At 42.0% G+C, this 15955-nt stretch overlaps 2 protein-coding genes across 4 annotated transcripts in view; one reads left to right on the plus strand and one right to left on the minus strand.

Moving 5' to 3' along the window:
* LOC306818644 (ATP-binding cassette sub-family C member 4-like) overlaps positions 1-15955 on the plus strand; it is a 29100-nt gene that overhangs the window by 71 nt on the left and 13074 nt on the right. The window contains exons 2-9 of one of the 3 annotated variants that reach the window (XM_079336327.1): positions 78-192; positions 3231-3297; positions 4243-4339; positions 9608-9718; positions 12237-12357; positions 13092-13316; positions 13698-13787; positions 14719-14882. In XM_079336327.1, coding sequence (XP_079192453.1) covers positions 12274-12357; positions 13092-13316; positions 13698-13787; positions 14719-14882 — 563 coding nt within the window. In that variant the 5' untranslated portion in view covers positions 78-192; positions 3231-3297; positions 4243-4339; positions 9608-9718; positions 12237-12273. Of the gene's footprint in view, positions 1-77; positions 193-3230; positions 3298-4242; positions 4340-8533; positions 9047-9607; positions 9719-9993; positions 10154-12236; positions 12358-13091; positions 13317-13697; positions 13788-14718; positions 14883-15955 lie in introns of those variants that run through there. The other 2 variants (XM_079336326.1, XM_079336328.1) reach the window with 2 other exon arrangements.
* Positions 2849-7830, minus strand: cldn10a (claudin 10a; the record flags this gene model as incomplete). The annotated part of the gene is made up of 5 exons (XM_079336499.1): positions 4787-7830; positions 4152-4313; positions 3973-4054; positions 3736-3879; positions 2849-2978 (listed from the first exon to the last, which is right to left on the minus strand). The coding sequence occupies exons 1-5, from the start codon at positions 5004-5006 to the stop codon at positions 2849-2851; spliced, it is 738 nt and encodes a 245-aa protein (XP_079192625.1). The 5' UTR covers positions 5007-7830.

A 15955-nucleotide genomic window follows, 5' to 3' on the forward strand; every position in this document is an offset into this window, starting at 1 on the left:
CAATCTGGATGTTAGATCCAATTAAACTCAGATTTCAGATTCCTTGTTCTTCTTTGTTTCATCCTTTTTACTCACAGAGATGATTCCATCCTGAGCGTCTGCTTTTCGACCTAAAAATGTTAAAGGTGGCTTCGTCTTGAGCTGCTCCTCTCTGAAAACGGGTCGAAGATGAGCATCGCAGGAGCAAATCAGGTGTGTGCTGTTGTTTTGCAGGTGTAACGGTACATGAGGGTGAGAGACAACAGGCGCTCAGGTTCCCATGAGCAGCGTTTGAGTCTGGACCGAGAGCGCTCACCTCAGCAAATCTCTCCAGTTACCCTCATTGGACTCGTCTGACACAGGTTATACTGTATCTGTTTACAGCATGAGTCAGAAAATGCTGTAATAACTAGTACTATAAAGTCAGGTCAGATAAATCATGTCGCCAAGTGTTTAATGTCAAATATTCTAACATTTAAAATGAACTGGTAGATGCCTGCACATGCCAAATTAAAGGAGCTCGCAATCTTCTGTTGCACTTACAAAAAAACGACGGGACTGCGTGAAAGAAGAACGGTCCAATGTTCAGCAGCTGTAGCCGAAGTAATGCAACTTTAAGGCTTTCATTTTAAATGCGAGCTGAAATAAAAAAAACACACACACAAAAGCCTACATTTCCCACAATGCCATTCAATGACATCTTTCAGCATTAAATCTGGACCTTTTAAAGGATCATGAATTCAAACTACAAATCTGAATAGCAACAGGTCGGATCAGTTTAACACAAAAAGGGTTCAATGTAGTTTTGGATAACAGGGATTTTTTATTTTGGTTGTGATGCTATCTCATATAAGAGATTATGCTCTTTGTTTTTTTAATTGAACTTCATTGCTAAAGATTTCGCCGGTATTGCTGCAGTAATGACCTTTACATGTTGCGTAAGGACACAAATGACCTAAGCATCGTCCTCAGGCCGTAAGCTTCCAGTTATTAGTCATTCCATGTGGATCATAAGAACAGAGAGTTAACTCTGAGCTAATGAGCGTTACGGACGGTGATGAACGCGGCTCAGGGATGAAAGAGCTGCTCTTTGTTTCTCAGACCTCTCGGCTTATGATCTGAGTTATTGGCGGTGATGGGGGAGATATTTGAAATGGTTAGTCTGCTGGCGGGATGGTCTTATTTTGTTTGGCGAGGCTGGATTTAATTAACTTTAATTAGAATGAAACAAAAAGAAGAGACAAAAAAAACAAAAGGAGAGCTTATATGAGCTGAACTCGGCTTTAATAAATTCTTATGAAAAACATAACTGTAAAGATTTAAAATGTTGCTATATTTGGCTCAAGTTCCCAGTTAAAAGCTCAAAGCTAATCAAAGTCTAATAGTTTGCTCAGATTGCACAACCTTTTATTTGACATAAATACTGCTCTCTAGTGGCGTGATATGAGAAATGGTGATGACTACTCTAATACTGAAACATAAATCTGGATTTTAGAGTTTTAAAGACCTGCTTCCTCCTGCGCATGAAGTTTCTAAACATTGATAATAGTGAAAAGCATCATCCTGTACAGACATGCGCGGTTCTCTGACGATGAGCACGAACAGGTGCACGTTTCCAAGAGCAGGTTACCTGAACTAATTACATCAGCCTGAGCTGAGCCCAGAGGTTGTGTGCTGATGAAAGGAGACTTTTTCAGAGTATGAACACTGAACTCATCAGCTGTGTTTCGGACCCCGAGTTGGAAATGTAACATGTAGATTTGTATTTTTTTTAAAGGATGTTTAATTGAAGGATTCTTACCTTTGTATCTTAGAATGAAACCATGAAATCAGGAACAGTTTAGGGAAAAATAGATCCAATCTTTTTAAATGAGGTATTTTCTTGTTTCTCAATACTAACTTGGATTAAGAAATACTAACTTTAATATGTATTAGATGTAATATGTTAGCATTGCTTTCTTTAATGCAGGCTTTAAACAACACAATACTCCCCTTATGTCATTGCATGGTGCAGACCTCCGGACACCTGACACTTGTTTACGGATGCAATGCACCAGGAAGCACAGGGCAGCAGCTCCCTGCCAGCTGGTTCAGGTATCAAACCTCTGGGCCAAGAGGTTTTGCGTAACATAGCCGTGGGTGCCTATTGATAATAATTCCGAGGTGCAGACGGATGGCTGATAGGAGGGGAAACCTCCGGTCGGGCCTCCAGCTCTGCAGGGCCATGTCTGGGGTCAGATTTGACCTTGTGACCCTCGGAGGTCACATCAGTCAGGACGTTAAAAGATGCATCTCTTTGCTTAAGATGTAGAAACAGACTTTGAAATATTGCCAAGCTTCTAAAACAAGTACGCAAATATTAAAGGCATGATGCCAATGCATACTGTGTCAAAAAAACTGCTTTAGATGACGTTACCTTTATTTGAAAAATAAAGAAATCATGTTGAAAAAACCCCACAAATTTTACAGAACAATTTTATTCATATAATAAATGCTGCAGCAGAAACCTAGAATAAAAGGTTTTTATTTGATGTTATGCTTTAAAATGTCATTTTAATGTCTACAGTCTATTGTCTTGTGTCTCCAGAATGATCTAACAGAGATTGAATGTGAGTTTGAAAAACAGCCTGGAAAGGCAAGCTTGATGAAGGTGACCCCAGAGTTTGTACAGAGTTTTGTGCCAAATCAAATTTCCTGCCCGTAAAGAAACAAAAAGCTCTTTAACGCAGGCCAATGATACAAACGAACCAGAACATCAGGTACATGTTCATAAATGTGATGGTGTCACTCCCTGGTGTCCACAAACTTTTCCGGATGAATTCCACAGAAACTCATGTGACAAAAAAACCCCAAAAAACAGTTTGTTGTTTCACACGTATGCGTTCCTTCCAAACTGCCTCGTCGGCTGCCCTGGTTCTTTGTGGACACCGTTGGCTGCGTTGCTGTGCTGTTTGCGTGTCGTCACAAATGATGCAGACCCTCTGTAAGCGTATTCAGCCCTGCAACAAGAACAAACAAAAAAAAACATACTCTTATTATTTACTTTCAGGCAACACTTCCGCAAATAATCAGAGTGGGGAAGGAAATTAAATTTGGACAGGAAAAAGAGAGGTGATCTTTTAATTTGAAAGAGAGCAAGTGAGTAACAAGATTTCTGTGTCAAAGTCATGGCTTCAACAATCTAATAATTTGCACCAACTCCCACTTGTTTTTTTATCTGTAACGACTCTTTTCTATTCCTTTGCTTGCAGCCTCCTTAAATGTAACAGGAAGAGTCTCATCCCAAGTTGAAAACACAAAGGAGCCATTTTATTAAAGGTATGGCTACGAATGAAACTCAAACATCCCTTATTATTGTTTCTTTGTTGCATTAATCACAATATGCAGACTGTGAAAAAGCATGACAGGATGTCAACAAGAGAAAAAGTTGATATTCTTTTGCATAATTCCCCATAGGGGCCCTCAGTCAAGGTGACTTTCATTTCGCAATAGTCCTTATTACTTTAGTGCAACAAAGGAAACATTCAGCTGTAATCCCTCACATACTTCATCAAAATAACCACCGTACAATTTGCCTGGTAGGTTCAGCACTTATGAGACAAGATGTTGAGAGAGATTACTGGCTGTTTCTACTATAGCCTCCTCTCCACTGCACTTAGAGTCATTATTTAAATTGATTAATTGAGTTAGCAACTCATTGCAGTTCAGAGTCCGTCCAAATCAGATTCTCTCCAAGCCCTTGTTGCTGATGATGACAGATTTGGGATCACATTGTCAGCACGCGGCACGACCTGCCTCAGACTGAAGCCTTCAGACAGGGAGAGACAAAAGACGAGTCCTCCGAGGATGCACAGCACGGATCCGGCCCAGCCGATGAAGAGAGCTGCTCCGAGCTCGAACCTGAATGAAAAATATGTATGGAAGTATCCCTTTCATATAATTGTAGTTTTAATCTGCAGAAATGTTCAAAGAACAATGAAAACAGAAACCTACTTCTGAGCAACAAAGAGAGGGTCAAAGAAGTCAGTTGTGATCCTGTGTGCATATATGGAGCATGCAGTGATGCCGCATAGGCCTGAAGAGAGAAGTTATTACTACTCGGCCAACAACCCAGAAGTGCAAATTCTAGCACTGAGCAAAGTTTAAAGATTTTGTTTTGTAAAGGTTTTTACCCGTCAGAATGAAATGGATGCCAGACAGGACAGTCAGACGGGCCTTGGTGGTCTCAACACCTCCTATTTTTGTGCACTTCATTCCTACCAGGGCGATGATGGCGCCAAAGAACCCCAGGCAAACGGAGGCGATCATGAGCCCGCGGCACACCTGGATGTAAGCTTCATGAAGCAGGCAGAGAAGAGAGGTGAGTGATTCGTTTGTAAAAGTTTGTTTCAGCTTCTGAAAATGAGAAAAGGTTGGCTTAAAGAATACGTTATTTGACACATTTCAAGGTTATTTAGAGAAATGTATGAATGTTGCGTAAAGACATTTGAATTAGATAGATAGAAGTCTGTCCTTACGAGGAAGTGACAAATGACTGTATGACTTTCTCAGATTGTTTCATTCAGACACATTAGTCCCAGCTAAGCTAATTCAACAAAATGCACCTGTGCTGCCTTTAAACTACTGGTGGTCTTTCATCCAAGAACAACAGATGACAAACATTTTGGCGTCATTGCTCCGATCATAAGTGAAAAACACAGTTCCAACACAGTTCTCATTGACGGAGATAAATAAGTGTGTGTGTGTGTGTGTGTGTTGTGTACCACTAACAGACAGCATTGTAAACTGCTGAAGCATTTGAACTCACCATCGAGGGCCAGCATTGAAGGAAAGTCTTTGCAGTTGGACACGCCAGTGGAATCAGTCACACATGTTTTCCATAGGTTGGACCAGAAGGTAGCTGTTGTGATGACTGTCCCGTCCACAGAGGACACCTTCCAGTAGTCTGTAGGCAGGGTGGATGACACCAGAATCCAACCAGAGATAGCTAGAAGAAAGGCAACGATCTCTGTTGCCATGTTACCCATTTTTTTTTTGCTTTGGTTTGGTTCAAACTGGGACAGAAAAAAAAAGATCTCTCCTCTCCGAGAGACAGAATCAGTGGGAGTGTCGTCCCAAGACTGCTGCTCTCCTGCTCATTCACGCACCATACTTTTACCTGAATATCCTTCACCCAAGCACACAAGATGTATTTTGTGTGCTTGTGTGTGGCGGGAGGGTGCAGGGGTGCACACACCAGTCATCACTCCACACAGTGTGCATGGGGTCTGCAAGGAGATCTGCAGGAGGAGGAAGTCTCTAATTGAAAGGATCTGAAAAGTCTTTGACAGGAAAGGAAGACAAGATAAGGACCTGAGATCGGGAGGTGTTTGATGGTGGATGTATTGAATGAATTGAATGAATGTATTTTCTGTGTTCATTTTGTAGTTCAATTCCTATTATCATATTAACAGTAATTCATATCCTACTATATACATGCAGCAACATATAAACGTAGCACGGAGATAAGAGAATAGGACTGCACTGGTCCTGCAGCATTATAGCTCCATCAAGTGGCCAAATAGGAATGTAGCAAGCGTTTAATATCACCTCACCTTACTAATGTATTGTGTTTATAATCCTGTGTAATTCTCCAAAACCCCCAAAAGATTAGCTCATGCACGACTAGTTTCTTTAAAGTAAACAAAGTCATTGATTTTAAACTGTTTAATATGTTTCAGTGTAGCTTCATTTGAATAGATTCTCCACTGTATCGACATATTTACAGTGTTATCAAAAGATTGGAGGACGTACTGGCACACTTGAATCGTTGGACACTGGGACTACGCTGGTCGCGCATCAGTCACAGTATGTAAAACTCATCACCCCCACACACACACTCGCTTTCTCACCACAGGCTGTATAAAACATGAACGCAGCCTCAGTGACATCACCCACTGGTTTCTGCAGCACAACGTTGAAGCCCGTTCGTGGCAGTCGTCATATTGAAAATGATGTCTTTACCAGACTTTCGGTTAAACAAGTCAACGGGCAAAGAGGCGCACCATCGCACCCCAATTATGCACAACTCTTCTCTTATTTACAGAAACAAAACAGGCTGTTAACAGCAATAATTATTTTAGCAATGTTGAAGCAGATGTTTGTGACCTCTGCTCATGTTTATCTCTTGTTTTAATCACTTAGTGTGGTATTCTGTTCTGTTCTCTTAAATTGACATAATCTGACTGTAGTGCTTGGACAACATGATCTCACTTATTGCGGTAATTTGCAGTAACAGGGAGATTAACGGAAACAAACCAAGGAGGCCAAAGTAATAAATTCCCCCATAGCTGGGTTACGAGAATTAGCGATCGACTAGCTTCCTCTTCTGGTTCACAAAGGGCCGTGGAGCCTCAATCACAGTGTTATTATAGGATTGAACTTTGAGTTTTACGTCAAGAGGAGGGAAAGGGCAAAGAGGGACAGGAGGGATCTGGGGAAACGTAACGACAGAAGGTTAAAAAGTCACTGAAAGTCAGTTTGAAATTAAGAAGGAAACCTACATGTTTGGAAAAATGTCATCAACTTATTTCACAGAAGGACAAAGCAAGCCTGGTACTACTTAATCATATTACTTATCTTTCTCTTTGTAGGGTTTTCACTTCTACTTTTATTATATAACTTTTTCAAACATGGATTAATCTATGTTAGTACAGACAGAAGGATTGTTTCAGTGGCAAATAATTAGAACCAAATACGGCTTTTCACTGACCCTTTAGCCACAGAGAAAGCTGGGACTCCCATAATCAGCATTCCAGGTTAAAGAAAGCCCAGGTGTTGAAATATCTGTAGACGACAGCGAGAGGGTGCAGAGAGCATTATGTGCCAAATCTGCGGACAGTTAAAGCCTCGATGGCGTGTTTCCAAGGCTGCTGTTGCTGAGCAATCTCAGAGGGAGACCCTAGTCCTGTACACCAGCTAATGAAAGGGAAGTGACTGGAACAGGTTTGTTGTCAGTGTTGATAAGATCCCATGTAGACCAAGATAATGAAAAGATGAGTATCTCTGCTTTTTCATTTGTTAGAACATCACTCACATGTTATAATGCAAGGCAGAAGATGTTGTTCCAGAAGGTCAGGGGTTTGATCCCCAGCCGCTGCAGCAACATGCCTGATGTGCCCTTGTTGCTGCTGCTTCTTTGGCATAATGACTATTGAGCTAAAATGAGATGCACATTTGTTGCAGTGGGGAACCACAGATTAGTTGGGTGAAAAACTTTGACTTCGTTTGGGAAAAAGTATCTACAAAGTAAATGAAATGTGGCTCAGCCTTGGTTGGGATAAAAAAGAAAGCTGGTGACGTGAGGGGGTGGGGTAGGGGGGGCTATCACTCAGCTGGGGAAGCATGGGAAAGGATTGTTGTTCCTACGCAAATAAATGTTATTGGGCCGAGTTCAGCTGCTTTAATAATCGCCTGCTGGCTTTTCTTCTTTGGCCGTTTTCCCAGTCGGTGCTAGCGAAACATCAACAAGACGACAAAGCGTGAAGTGTAAGTGTCAGAGACGCTCCAGTCTATTATCTTTATAAACCATGAGTCTAGGATAAGAGTTGACCTTAGCTACACGAGACTGTGTTTCGTTAAGGTTAGTTGAACAATGAAGCCGAAGTAGAGTGATGGGAATGTAGCACAGGGAGGAGAGAATGGACATGTTTTAGGTCTCTTTACTTTCTCCCAGGTCTTTTATTTCAGTGCAGGAAACACCTGTAGTGTGTCAGAGGGCGTCTGTTATCTAGAGCTTTATTTATAGGAAATCCTGTGTGTGTGTGTGTGTGTGTGTGTGTGTGTGTGTGTGTGTGTGTGTGTGTGTGTGTGTGTGTGTGTGTGTGTGTGTGTGTGTGTGTGTGTGTGTGTGTGTGTGTGTGTGTGTGTGTGTGTGTGTGTGTGTGTGTGTGTGTGTGTGTGTGTGTGTGTGTGTGTGTGTGTGTGTGTGTGTGTGTGTGAGAGCATCACATGCCTCCCTTTGTTTGTTGAAGGGATCAGGAAGATGTTGAGAGAGAAAACTATCAAAAAGTAGCTTTACGGACATTTTATAACGCTTCTTTTGCACTTGAAGAAGACGCTCACACACATGAAGATACACTCAACACCTTTCCTCTTATCTAGAGTGACATATTCTACCGGGATGAGATAAAGTCAGTGAGGACACAACCGTACAACACGCTGTATGTGCGTGATTTTTGCGTAATGTGTCCGAAATGAGGACACTGACAGATAGGGTCATTGGAAATTTTGCTGAGTAACTCTGACTAGTTTACCACACACCGCAGGTCACAGGTTCTCACACAACAGGAAGTGTGCTTCAGAATTTGAGTTTGTCTATTTCTTTAATATTTGGGGCTATAAATGGTGTTTTAAAATATATATTCTACAGATTTACAAGCATGCTTTTTCTAATTTTATGAATACACTCACACTCTGTTGGACAGTACAATTTAGATCGTTTACAGATAGTTTTTAGAAAAAAACGTGCATTTAATTTATCATTAATAAATGTATTATTGTTTTTTTTTATCTTCATGGGGGTTTACACGGGATGTTATAAATTATGACAGTAAATGTAACCCCATTCTGAGAGGAAAAAAGCCAGATGGTTTCCTCATGTCTTTTCCCCCAAATAAATCAAAGTTTAAAACTACAATTACTTTATGCAAGTTGCCTGCATTGTCAGAAAGCCAAGCCAATCGCGTCACCGCAGAGCACAGTGAAGAGCCAATAGCGGGGGGAGAATATTACTGTCGTCCAATCAGGCGTCATCGAGGGCGGGACCAGTCAAGGTTCTTTTTCTTTTTTACTTCTCGGTTATGAGTGCTGCTAGCTCGTGCGCTTTACGGAAGACGTAACACGCCTTTGGAGGTGTCCCCGCCGTCCGTGTTAACATGCGTGAACCCCGAAGACACGCGACATAGCCTGGAGGAGCAGCTTTTAGGAGAAGGGGGGGCAAAGTTGAAGCCACCATGGAAGGAGACAGAGAGGCTGCCAGGACCAACCCGGCAGCGACGGCGAACCTTTTGTCCAAGATATTTTTCTGGTGAGTGGATAACAGAAAAGAAAAAAAGAAAAAAAAACTTCCCCGGATGGATGGCGGAGACGCTTGAGTTTGTAAGCGTGTTATTTGAACAAAGTGGACAATATGTTCCCTTCATATTTCAAAACGCTAATTTGACACTGCTGGACCTTTGAACATGTAGGGGTGAAAAGGAAACTGTGAGAGAAAGTGGAGCCATGTTTTCACATGTAGTTTTACACTTTGAAAATGTTGAAAAGAAGAAGAAACCTCCACTGACTTGACTCCTTCCCATTGTGTTTATATTGACATTTCCTGTTGAATATCCTCTTGCGTTATTTAAGTGTAAACTGGACACGTGTGACAGCTCTCTCTCTCTCTCTCTCTCTCTCTCGCTCTCTCTCGCTCTCTCTCTCTTTACAGTCTGTGACATTAACATGTGTGACCTGAACTGTCTTACACAACGCCTCTTACTTGTTATAGCTGCAAGTGTAATTCATGGGGTCTCATCTCCTGCTGCATGAACACAAAGTAGAAGTGATGATCTCCTCCTGTCCTGACTCTTCTTTTGATTCTCTCTCTCAGGTGGCTCAACCCTTTGTTCAGGACCGGTTACAAACGCAGACTGGAGGAGCATGATGTGTTTGAAGTGCTCACAGAGGACCAATCACAGAACCTGGGCCAGGATCTTCACAGGTACAGTAGAAGGCTGGTAGGATACGATCATACATTATGAACGGTGCAGGTTCACTGAAATGAGTGGTCGTCCCCCCCCCCCCCCCCAAGACTGTCATCACAAAAACTTTAATTTATTGAAAAGGCAGAGGAGTTGTTATAAAGTTGTATTTAGTCTGAACACATAGTGTCCACATGTTCTAGAGCTTGTACCATGAATACATTTAAATAAGTGAGAGTGAGATCAGTTATCACAAGCATGCTAAAAGATCATTTTTCCAAATGTCAAAGTTGAACTGTAGGTTTTTAAGCCAGCATCAGAGAAGAGCAGTGACCTAAAGTGAGTCTAACGGCCAATAAAACAAGTGTGCACCGCAGCTTCCTTGATGAGCTCATCTCAGTCCACAGCATGGATTAGAATTGTTCGCCACATTGATCGGCAAACTTACAAACAAGGTATCATAAACACCCCTGATATCAAAATGTATTCTTAAGAGATAAAAACCAGAAGACTTTTTTCTTTTTCTTAAGTGATGCAAGACTCAGTTTCCAACGTTTGTACCTCACGCGATGACTGTACTTCAGTCCTCGTTAAACGTGTGCAGAGCTTTATCTCGCAAGTTAGAATCCAGGGTTGTTGCTATCCAAGTTTACGAGCAAGCTGTACTCTCTCCCTGTGTTTGTTGTTGTAGCTCAGGCTTCACACCGCTGCACGTGTGAAGCAATGAATCAAGAGACATGCTCTTAGATAAACTCCTGTGCAGCCGGGCTCAAGGTAATAAGTTAGACATAGTTTAATGAATAACTCTTTTCAGGCTGCTTGTTTTAAAAAAAAAAAAAAAAGAAGTGCCGTAACTAAGCTCAGCTGTCATATCGTCTTTGCACGTTCATATCGCGATTCTGTGACGATGGATTGAGACAACGCTGTCTCTCATTAGGTTAAAATTATTGGATACCATCGATCAGTATAGTTCATTATATAAGGATCATCACGCTCAAACGTGCGGTGTCAAACGTCGTGACAACCTTGAGATAAGGTTTCCAAAAGTGTTCATCTGTTGCCTGAAGAGATAAGATAAATAAATAGTTGACAAAACAAACATGCAAACATGAGTCAAGATTTAAAAAAGGACACTTGACCGTAATAATAAGATAATAACTTCCTAACCTCTTCGGTTGATCTGCCGACCCCAGGCTTGACCCCTGAGGTCAATCATTAGGCCCAAAAACGTGACGGTTGATGTTTAGTTTTCTGGTGAGATATGTTAATCGAAAGAAAAAATGAAGTGTCATTGTAGGCGTGAAAGTCTTTAACTCTAACACTGATGAAACAGGCTGTCAGGTTACTGAGTAAATTTTTTTTTACCACTTGTTTATGACTTACCGAAGCTCCAAGGATCGTCTCTTCCATACATAAACACAAACGAGGCATTCAATGTCTCCTCTAGATTAGTGGGAAATCTGCTTTTCGCCCGGTTATATAGAGTAAAAATGGAAACTCTGCAGGATCCAGACCTTGGATTTTTCACACAGCTTCAGATGTTACATGCTCAGGGCTCTTCATCATATTTCAAATAGTAATGTATCAGCCTTTTGTCGGCTGTGAAACAGTGAAATCTAAATATGAAAGGCCAAAGTAGCATAAAATCCTGCCTTTAAAGCATGAGTCATTATCTGCTGGTTTGTGTTACGCGCTTTATCTCAAAGTGCTAGCGCAGAATAGCTCCATTGAGAAGCAGGAAGCAGCAGCAGCAGCCATGAAATGATACAGACCTATCTTCTAGCTTTTATGACAGGGGGAAAGTCATTTTTTTCTACTTCTCAAATTCTGCTACTCTTGGAGTTTATGTTTTGACGAACAGATAGGTCATGTTTCATCTCAAGACGTGCCTTCAGCCATATCCAATAAATCATAAGAAATAGTCCCTGTAATCCAAATCTATAATGTGTGTGTTCTAAAGGAGGAAGTATCTTCACAGTCCACCAGGATGTCGCAATGACAGACGCACTCCGTCAGGAACACAAGCCCAAAATATATTTCACGCAATCACGCAGAAGAAAGAAGCTTCATGAGCTATTAAAGTCGTTCCCAACAAAGTCACCGTTGGCTCCCGATGTCGTGTGAAGTTAGCCAAACAATGACTCTCCAGCTGTTCTAGGAAATGATTCAGTTCAGCAGCTTGAAAATGAAACTAACAGTGTGTGTCATCTATAAGGAATAGCACAAAACGGGTTGCATAGAGAGGATAGGGAAGTAGTGGAGTCTGTAATGTGCATGTAAGTCTGGTCTTTCCGTTGGACGCTTTGGTCATAACAAAACATTTCAGTTCTATCTTATTGTTCAACATGTACAAAAAGAAACATCTGGACTATTTGAGGCCAGACCGTGTGGTTTATGATTGTAATGTTTATGAAATTAGGATTTTAGGAACAGGACTAGGTCCTGTTCTCTGATTCTGCGGTTCTGTGATCGCGGCCTCACAGGCGCGTCCCACTCATTCTCGAATACATTAACGTAAACGCCATCTCTCTCCGACAGATATTGGGACAATGAGACGCAGAAGGCGACCAAAGAGATGAGGACACCCAGTCTTTCGAAAGCCATCATCAAGTGCTACTGGAAACCATATGCAGTGCTGGGATTATTTACCCTCATTGAGGTAAGTGTGTTCTGGATAGAAAAATGCTAAACAGCCAACACCAACTTCATATTTCGATATTAACCCTGCGTGGAAGTGCTGACAGTGCTATATTTGAGTATTTGCTAATGGGGGAGATGAGGTCTGGTAAAAAAAAAAAAAACTGGTTTCAATTTGGACTAATAAAAGGGATCATTACAAAAACTGCTCTGATACCTGATCCCACATTTACTGTAAGGCACTAACAGATGCATTTTTGCAGCTTTCTTTGGTAGTAAAAGAAATGTCCATGGATTTGTTTTTACCACGTTTGAAGAGAGACGGAGGCCGAATGTTGAAGTCAAAACCTTGGACCTGAAGCCTCTGTACATACGACACTATATGATGGGATTTTATATAACATAAAATACGAGACGATATGATGAACGTTATATAAAGGGCTTTTAGTACCAACATAAATCTGAGTTTTGAGGTGATTTCACATCTTTTTATTGAAGCATTAAAGATCATCTACTCTCATTAGATGGTCTTCAGGTTCCAGCTGTAACTCTTGTGTGTTTGTCTGCATGAAACAACAATCATGAATATTCAGCTGGATTTTATTTCAGCTGACTGTGCGGAGCTCTGCAGTGTTTGTACCGGAGCATGCCGTGGCTTGTTCACTGTTCGTTTCAGACCCGTGTGAATACAATTTTCCTCCGTCTCTGTCATTAACACATCACGATGCTCATCCTTTTCCATCTCCGCACAAACAGGAGGTGATTAAAGTCATCCAGCCGGTCATCTTGGGGAAGATGGTCGAATACTTTGAGAATTACGACCCCAAAAACACGAAAGCTCTCAACGACGCTTTCTACTACGCCACCGCCATGTCCGTCTCCACCATCGGCCTGGCGCTGCTGCACCACCTTTATTTCTACCACGTCCAGAGAGCAGGCATGAAGATCAGAGTGGCCATGTGTCACATGATCTACAAGAAGGTCAGTGGAGGGAGGGGGTGGGGCGGCGGCTGGTTACTTGTGCGTCTTAAAGGAAAACAAAGTACCGCTTAATTGTGCGGAAGTAATTCAGTAATTCTTGTCATTGGCAGAGTCTGTCAGGGTCCGTCATGTAATCCTTTAAGAGCTGTGTTTGAACAGATTGAACACAAAAGCAGGATGAAATGATTACCCCCCAACAAGTTTGTTCAACAGAGACCGGCCCTGAAATGACTCTCTGGCTCCTATATGCTTTCCTCCCACCATCCAAGTGTCCATCAGTGCTCATACCCGTCAAGAAAGGAACACACTTAGACTGAACTTGATTATTTATTATTTATAACATGAACATCAGGTTGATTCCTGTGTTGTTGTTTTTCCCAGGCTCTGTGTCTCAACAGTTCAGCGATGGGAAAGACCACCACAGGCCAGATTGTCAACCTCCTCTCCAATGACGTCAACAAGTTTGATGATGTAGGTGAAATGTAAGACTTTTACAAGAGGAGCCCCTTCGAAGCGCGTGACCTCCCGTGGGGCCACTCTTACATCCCGGGTCAAATGAAAACGAGCTGCTCTCCAAACGTTGTCTTCATTGCACGGCCAAGTCTTTACCTGAATCTCAAGAGTATTTTTTTTGACTCACCAAGTGATGTGCGTGTGTTAATTTTTTAACAATTTACGCAGATACGCTTTTTCCTCTTTGAGGCAGTAAGCTCAAGCCTCAATGCAGACAAAATCTGGAAGTTGATCTGGTCGCTGGAGAGGTGCCACGTCCTCTCTGAGTACATCTCTCCAGTCATACATGTCTAGTTTGTGCATGTGTGTATGTGGAGGGCGAAAGTGAAGTTACAAACTCTCTTTCTGGATAGTGGAAGATGTTGCAGAGAAAGTGTTTAAAAAAAACCACTTAAAAGTTAGTGTGTGACAGCTCAGTTTGCAGCGCTCTCAGAGCTCTAATAATGTTTCGCATCATTAAGCTTATTTTAAGCTGCTGTCGTCAATCATCAACACCTGGATGTCCAATGAAGCAATTCCGATTTTTACTTATTACATTTTTTTTTTTTTTGCAGTGTTATTCGCTTTCATAAAAAAAGTGTTTTCTGATTGTGTAAACCCGACCTGTGGTTACGGCTCTCACGTTTCGTAGCGTGAAGTTCATGCCTGATTTGTGATCCCTGCAGTCTCCGCTGAGAGCTGGGTTTCGTTTTAATCAGCGGGTCACGGCCCGCTGTGAAAAGTTCTTTTTCGTGGTATTTGAGTTTCTTGGTAGTGAGTCGTTAATTAGACCCTGCCGTGCTCTCCTGTCGCTCTTGACTTTTCCTGTAAAAGCTGCTGACTGCTCAAAGTGGACGAGCCGCGTCTTTGTTACGGCTCATTCGTGGTACTCTTCTCTTCTCTCCAACAGGTCACTATCTTCTTGCACTTCCTGTGGGTGGGGCCTCTGCAGGCAGCGGCCGTGGTCGGGCTGCTGTGGGTGGAGATTGGCGCTTCGTGTTTGGCGGGCATGGTGATTCTCATGTTCCTGATGCCCGTGCAAAGCCTGTTTGGAAGGCTCTTTTCTAAATTCAGGTATCGCGCACTCGCACACTATCACAAGACATGAATCCATTTATTGTAGTCCGGCTAAAGGCTTCACAATGACCCCTCAAGCTCTGCATAGGCCTGTAAAGCTTTCCAATACAGAACAGCACATGTGCAGTTTACAGAGATAAACTGATGATACGCCGTGATTCAAAGACAAAGTGGACCTTGCTTGGCCTCTTAATTTATTTTCTGTCTGCACTCGAGTGGCTGTTTCTTTCTGAAAAGAATTACAGTCCAAATTCTAAGGGGTGCCTTTAGTTTAGTTTAGAATAGATTTTTTTTGTTGTAAAATAATAGTCAAAGCTGCCTCAGGGCCTGTGCGGCACCAAAGTTCAAACAAACGTGTGCTTCACTTCTTTCTCTGTAAATGTGTACACATGTCATAGAACAGCCACACGGTCAATCAGTCTTTATTTGTGTAGCTCCTGGTTAGCAGAGTCCCTCGTCTTAACAGGAGCATGAGCAGAAGCTCATGTTGTTGTGTTTTTTGTTTTGTTTTTGTGGCTAAATGTTTCTGCTAAAACAAATTCAAACTTTATTATGGATGTGTATAATAATCAACTAAAATGAGGCGCTTGTGCCAAAGTCTCCAGAGGTTGGACTGATAACAGACTTGATGCTTCACGGAGGTGATTTCACTTTCAGAGGCATTAATCCTGCAAACTAATGAGACTCCCCAGGAGAGCTTAGAGAGTGTTCACTCCTGCAGTCACAAACATGTTCAAAATGACTTGAACTGTCTCTGTAATTTGAATCATTTGTCAGGTCTTGAGTTATTTTTATAAAGAGTAAAAACTTTGGGACGACTGAGTGTCTGGAGACGTGATTATAAGAACGTGGATCGGGCTGGATTGGGATGTTTAGAGAAGAAGACAAGATTACTGAGAGGAGCTTTTTATGACCTAGTTCTCATGCCCTCTTGGGTATCACAAGGCTGGTGAGAGAGAGAGAGCGAGCGAGCAAGGGAGGGAAGTCAGAGCTGGGGGGGGGGGTGTTATCGAGCAGGACCCCGTGCTACGTGTGATGTGTGAAATCAACGCAGGCTGTTCTTTCTTCAT

This window comes from Symphodus melops, assembly GCF_947650265.1.
Source record: "Symphodus melops genome assembly, chromosome: 23".
Lineage (NCBI taxonomy): Eukaryota > Metazoa > Chordata > Actinopteri > Labriformes > Labridae > Symphodus > Symphodus melops.